General features: G+C 42.0%; 1 protein-coding gene across 1 annotated transcript; it reads right to left on the bottom strand.

Moving 5' to 3' along the window:
* Positions 1-2,199: 2,199 nt before the first annotated feature.
* LOC114583160 (vomeronasal type-2 receptor 26-like) lies at positions 2,200-5,150 on the bottom strand. Its single transcript, XM_077918173.1, has 2 exons — positions 5,042-5,150; positions 2,200-3,092 (listed from the first exon to the last, which is right to left on the bottom strand). Exons 1-2 carry the CDS (start codon positions 5,112-5,114, stop codon positions 2,200-2,202), a joined length of 966 nt encoding a protein of 321 aa, XP_077774299.1. The 5' UTR covers positions 5,115-5,150.
* Positions 5,151-6,893: the final 1,743 nt, after the last annotated feature.

Raw genomic sequence — 6,893 nt, forward strand, 5'->3', positions numbered from 1 at the left:
CAGATATTGGAGCCCCAGGTAGCAGCAGTGTAGGGTGTATTTATGCCACTCACTATGCTCATGGTTATTTGTTTTGCTAGTGCCTGCACAACTTGGGCAGTGTATTCAAGAGGGAGCAAAACTGACCACACTCAATTGAATGATCTAGGGAGGTGGATGAAAATTATCTGTTTTCAGAAAGTTCCTCTGTGGTATTGCTTCAGCAAACATGTTTGTCACTATGAAAGACAATTCTTTAGGGGAATACTTATTTTGAAGTTACATCTCAAGAAATTTGAGATTGCTAAAAATGAAAATTATGGTTTCAATGCAAAAATGGTTGCACCTGGGTGGGTCTTCCTCGGTTTCTCATTTTTCCATTGTTAAATTTAGTTCATAACATTTCTTTGTGATTATTATTATTTCCTTTAAAAAATTATGAACATTCTAGTGTGCATATATCTTAAGATTCACATGTTGCACACAGTGTCACCTAATATACACATTTTTTATTTTTTTTCCTTTCCAAATAGAATGCACTGTTGTTTTACTTTCACTACTACATGTATTTTATTCCAATTTACCATAATACAATATACATAGGTCAAAAATACATAGGTCAAAAATAAATAGTTAATTTAGTTGTGTTGGTGTTTTTTAAAAAAAGATGACAAATATTTTTTTGGTGGGGCGGTCTCTTTATTTATTATTCCACCCTTCCTTCAAAAGATCCCATATATAGATGCAAAATTTCCAGGAAAACCTGTACATATGGCAAAGGGACTAATTTTTTAAAAATCTCCCAAGAAAGCTCAGCTACTTAAACAAACACACATCTTAAAAAATGTTGCAACACAATTTTTCAGCCATATATTTAGAGTTGCACCATCCTTCTTGATATCCCAAATTATGACAAGTTGCCAGCTCACATGACTGGCGGAATGTGCTTAGGATCCAATTTAGCCCTTCCCCCCAATCCTGCCTCCACAACACCCCCTTTTCATGGCTTACACACATTTAATTTCAAAGAGCTGAATCCCAGTGAGCTGGGAGAGGGGGTTTATACTTGTGTATCTCTGACTGAAAGGGACGCGGGTGGCGCTGTGGGTAAAAGCCTCAGCACCTAGGGCTTGCCGATCGAAAGGTCGGCGGTTCAAATCCCCGTGGCGGGGTGCGCTCCCGTTGTTCGGTCCCAGCGCCTGCCAACCTAGCAGTTCGAAAGCACCCCCGGGTGCAAGTAGATAAATAGGGACCGCTTACTAGCGGGAAGGTAAACGGTGTTTCCATGTGCAGCTCCGGCTCGCCAGAGCAGCGATGTCACGCTGGCCACGTGACCCGGAAGTGTCTCCGGACAGCACTGGCCCCCAGCCTCTTGAGTGAGATGGGCGCACAACCCTAGAGTCTGTCAAGACTGGCCCGTACGGGCAGGGGTACCTTTACCTTTACCTTATCTCTGACTGAGCCATGGATGAAGAGTTTCAACAGCATAGCCTGACTGTACTGGGAACCTACCAGTTCTGCTTGAGATCTTTTGGATCCTTACCCAACTCATGCTGGTGGATCTTAAGGATATTTCACCCCTCCCATTGCTAGAATCTGCTGATGTTTCAGAAAGGAGGGGGCGGATTTTTCTCATTACTTATTCCGCTCCAGCCTGACTTCAAAGGGGGAGTCTGAGTGTTATCTGTGTATAGATAAGGTCGCTGCTCATGCAGCTGCAACACTCAGTGCAGTCCAGCGTCTCCATTTAGTCTGTAGTTAGTTTGTATAGTAGCTGTAGAGAATAAAAGAAGTTATTCTACAGGAGCTGTCATTCGTGTGGTTCATGCTCTGCTGTTCTCCGCTGACTACTGGAAGTGAGTTTGGTGCTCACAGCTCTGAGTTGTGAGTCCACAGCACTTAGACCTGCTTCCTGTGTGGAAGGTCTCTGGAAGTGCTTTCCAGCTCGCCTGGCCCAGTCGGGGCTGAAGAGGTTGAGCCCAGTCGGTGGCACTGGCTCAAAGGCGAAGCTGACAGATCATGCTATAGGATTTTTCCCTTATAGATGAAAATATACAGATTGAGACAGCAGAAGGGGAAGAGAAATCGATAGATTCTGTATACATGAGAGACATGGAGAATTTTGTGTTTGCAGATATTGAATGAAATGCTGTAAAAAAGAAGAAGCTGAAATTCAGTCTTATATAAAAGAACTGCTTACAATTATTAATTTTAATGTTTTCACTTAATTAGTCGTTCCCTTTTGTTCAAATCAGGCCTCCAAACAATAATGTAACATTTTGGTAAAAAGATGAAAGCCAGTAAACCAGCACCAGAGGCTAAAATGGAGAAGACCTCCACAGCCACCGTGTATTTTCCCTTGGTACTCAGGAAGGTTGGAACAAAGGTCAACCAAACACTGCAGAAGACCAGCATGCTGAAAGTGATAAACTTGGCTTCATTGAAGCTGTCAGGTAACTTCCTGGCAAGGAAAGCTATGCAGAAGCAGACAATGGAAAGAAAACCCATATAGCCAAGAAGACAGAAAAACATAATCACAGACCCCTCATTACATCCCAGTATAATTTCTTCAGTCTCTGAGTACATGTCAGCATCTGGGAATGGTGGAAAGGTTGCCAACCATATGACACCAATTGATGCTTGGATAAGAGAGCATGAAAGGACAATGGATATGGCCAGTGGTTTGCCCACCCATTTCCTCATCATGCTTCCTGGTTTGGTAGCCATGAAAGCCAGAACCACTGTCATGGTTTTGGCCAATATGCAAGAAACAGCAACACAGAAAACTATACCAAAACTAATTTGTTGGAGAAGGCATGTTGCTTTCAGAGGTGGGCCGATGAAAAGCAAAGCACAAAGGAAGCAGAACAAGAGGGCAATGAGGAGAGTATAGGAAAGGCTTCGGTTGTTGGCTTTGACAATGGGTGTGTCATGTTGCTTGATAAATATTCCTAGAACCAAAGCAGTGAAGAACGAAAAGAAAACTGAAAAAATGGCTAAGATGATCCCAAGTGGTTCTTCATAAGACAAGAAGGTTACTGTCTTGCGAACACACAGATCCTGGTCCTTGTTGGGATACTGATCTTCTGCACATTCAGAACAGTCATCCATGTCTGAAAATTGGAAGAGAAAAAAAGGTTTATTCTTGTTTCTCAAATCTAATTGTATTTGTTTTGTTCTAATACTCCAACAATGTAATTGGCTTGTGACAGTGTTATTTGGCAATGAGAGCTTATCATAGAGTATGAATTGGATTTTGGTGATTTTTTTAAAGCCTCAGAGAAATCTTTCTGGAGATAATAGTAATAGTAGTAATGATAATAATAATAATAATAATAATAATAATAATAATAATAATAATAATAATTAATAAATAAATAAATAAATAAATAAATAAATAAATAAATTTTATTTATATCCCGCCCTCCCCAGCTGAAGCTGGGCTCAGGGCGGCTAACAACAATAAAATAGTGCAACATTCTAAAAAACATTTCATTATAACAATTAATTAAAATCAAATTGATGGCAACCATTAAGCTAAAGTTCTGGGAAGATTGCCAAAGGAGGGAATCAGGCTGTGCCCTGGCCAAAGGCCTGGTGGAACAGCTCTGTCTTGCAGGCCCTGCGGAAAGATGTCAAGTCCCACAGGGCCCTAGTCTCTTGTGACAGAGAGTTCCACCAGATTGGAGCCGCAGCTGAAAAAGCCCTGGCTCTAGTTGAGGCCAGCCTAACCTCTCTGTGGCCTGGGACCTTCAGGATGTTTTTATTTGAAGACCGTAAGTTCCTCTGTGGGACATACCAGGAGACGCGGTCCCGTAGGTACGAGGGTCCTAGGCCGTATAGGGCTTTAAAGGTTAAAACCAGCACCTTAAACCTGACCCTGTACTCCACCGGGAGCCAGTGCAGCTGGTATAGCACCGGGTGAATGTGATCTCGCAGCGAAGACCTCGTAAGAAGTCTCGTCACGGCATTCTGCACCCGCTGGAGTTTCTGGGTCAGTCTCAAGGGCAGCCCCACATAGAGCGAGTTACAATAATCCAGTCTGGAGGTGACCGTAGCGTGGATCACAGTGGCTAGGTCAGGGCGAGAGAGGTAAGGAGCCAACTGCTTAGCCTGGCGGAGATGAAAAAATGCCGCCTTTGTTATAGCTGTAATCTGCGCCTCCATGGAGAGGGAGGTATTGAAGATTACACCCAAACTCTTAACGGACGGTGCTGGCACTAATTGCACCCCCGCAAGAGATGGGAGTTACCCCCTCAATCCCATATCGTCCTGTCCCAGCCAGAGGACCTCTGACTTCAAAGGATTTAACTTCCGGCTTCCACGTAACCATCCAGCCACAGCTTCCAAACCATCCAGCCACATCTGATCAGTGTGTCTGGGGCCAAGTCAGAATGGCCATCCATCAACAGAGTTGGGTGTCATCAGCATACTGATGGCAGCCCAGCCCAAAACTCCGGACAAGCTAGGTGAGGGGGTGCATAAAGATGTTAAAAAGCATCGGGGAGAGTATTGCACCCTGAGGCACTCCACACACCAAGGAGTGGCGCGATGACAATTCCCCCCCAAGCGCCACCCTCTGTTCCCAACCAGAGAGAAATGAGCGCAGCCATTGAAGCACTGTGCCCTGGATCTCCACGTCGGCAAGGCGGTGGTTCAGGAGTTTGTGGCTGCTGACAGGTCTAGAAGAATCAACAGCCTCGACCTGCCTTGATTCAGCTGCCTGCAGAGATCATCTGTTAGGGCAACCAGAGCCGTCTCGGTCCCATGACCAGCGCGGAAGCCGGACTGGAATGGATCCAGAGCCTATTCTGATTCTGATTAAGCCAATGAAAAACAACATCAGCAGCAGCACAACCTCAATTGTCACTACAATATTTTCACCTACCCTTTAATGAAAACTAGCATTTTTACTCCTTCATGTGGAAACTGATGTCTGCTGTTAGGGGATGGGAAAGGTGGGGGAAATCTTTGTGCTCTGCCCTCAACTGTCACTTGTCCATGGATCTTTCATATAAGTTCTTCAGGAATGTATGATAACCCTGTACACCAAAAACCTTACCCTCACGGCTTGAAATCTTCCCATTTGGACAGGGGATGCAATCATAGCAGCAAAATGGTGCCCCTTCCTTCATTTTCTTGCTATAACCTGGATGGCACTTGTCTGAACATACAGAAATAGGCTGGGCCTTTGCATAAATGAGAGAAAATGATGAAAACCTTGTCATTACATACCAGTGATACAAATAATCGGTAACCCAGAAATTTCAAAACAACAAACAAAAATTATTCAGCAAATATATTTGGGCAACTACATAGACATTTTACACAAACTCAATTACCTCTATATCTCTGTATGTATCTCAGGGCTCTGAATTATAGCTTTCTCTTTCCCCTTTTTCTTTCTTTTACTTTTCCATCTTCTTCCATTAATTTTCAACATAAAATGGTAGAAAGACAGAAAACTGAATACATGACTTGATTTCAGCAAAGCAATGACAGTGTCTTAATTTACTGATTTCAATGGGTCTACTGATTTCGGTGGGTGTATTCTGAACATAATTTTGTGTGCATATCAGCCTCTGTTCTATCTTAAACTTTAGAATGTTTTCCTAGTCAGCATTTAGGATCTAGCATTGTTTAAAGTTATCATTTTGATATGTGCTCTTTTGTTCAAATATATTTGAACTTTTACTCTACTTTGCAACCATGGGCAGAGACATGGAGGCAGGGGGTAGCTGCCCTCAAAATAAAATAAAAAATCAATAAAAATACTTAACTAACTGAGGTTCTGCCCCCCCCCCCCGCCAACATAAATCCTGGCTACACCATGTTAGCAACCCCTTGCAACTGTACACAAATGGAAAGAATCAGGAACTCATTGTTTTCAAATGACTTCGCATTGTTAGAAGCCAAAAAGGGCAATATCCATCATTACAGTTTTTGAGGACTTCTGGGATAGAGGAATAGCAGTTAGGCTGTCTCTCTGTTGGCTTTGGCTGACTGAAGATAATTATGTGGTGACTGATTAGTCAGGCAGATTGTATGACTATTAGTTTGGAGATAAGGGTGATCTAGGAAGTTAACTTCAAATGCTTTGATTGTGTTAGAGCAAGCTGGCAAGCTGAGAAGTTCTTAACATGCCCAAACACTGCACGATCACTTTTATTGGTAAAGAAGACTCTTTTTAAAATACTTCTGGGACAGGGAAAATTGTAACTGTTAAGAGGAGGAAATCCTCTTGTGGAGGAAATGTGCAATCTGGAAATTTGCAATTACATTACCATCTTTTCTCACTTAAGAAAAAGTGATAGGAAAACTGATTGTTAAATGTCTAAAACTGAGTGATAAGCTTGATTTATGGTTGACCAGAAGGATTAAACAGATGAGGTGAATCCCTGTGTGAAAATCTTTATTTCTTTTCTGTTTCCTGTACTAAAAAACTAAGAAAATGAAAGTGAAGTGGCTATCGCTAGCCATGAAAAATGATTTTTTTAATGAATTAATACATTGCAGCTATAATTCTTAGGTGGAAATTACTTTCGTAAACCAAAAAATGTGTAATAAAAATTATAAAAAAGAAAAGGAAATGTTAAAGTAAGCTGAGTTGCTAATATTAAACAGAACATCAAAAGCATCCAGGGTAGTAAAAATGCTTTTGGATCTCCCAGTGACTGTTGGTATTGTTCAGCAATTGATGGCTGAACAAGTAAAAATGATCAGATCAATGTGGGATCTGCTCCTTTACTCTGGTGTAACTCTAACTGTACTGTATTTTAAAGTCTTGTTTTCCCTCTGCTGAGCTCAAACCAAATCAGCCAATGGTAGCCCTGCTCCTGCATGGAATTTTGATTCTATGTAAGGTATGTTTGCTTAATTTAAGATGGCATAATTTGTGGTGGGTTTCCATCCTT

Source organism: Podarcis muralis, chromosome 13 (genome assembly GCF_964188315.1).
Source record: "Podarcis muralis chromosome 13, rPodMur119.hap1.1, whole genome shotgun sequence".
In the NCBI taxonomy this organism is placed as follows: Eukaryota; Metazoa; Chordata; class Lepidosauria; order Squamata; family Lacertidae; genus Podarcis; species Podarcis muralis.

Bases quoted from the DNA above. Each gene is read 5' to 3' on its own strand.
- LOC114583160 (XM_077918173.1), bottom strand. From the start codon at position 5,114: ATGAAGGAAGGGGCACCATTTTGCTGCTATGATTGCATCCCCTGTCCA. The intron at 3,093-5,041 runs GTAAGGTTTTTG...TCCAATTTTCAG, and splicing joins GAAGATTTCAAGCCGTGAGG to ACATGGATGACTGTTCTGAA.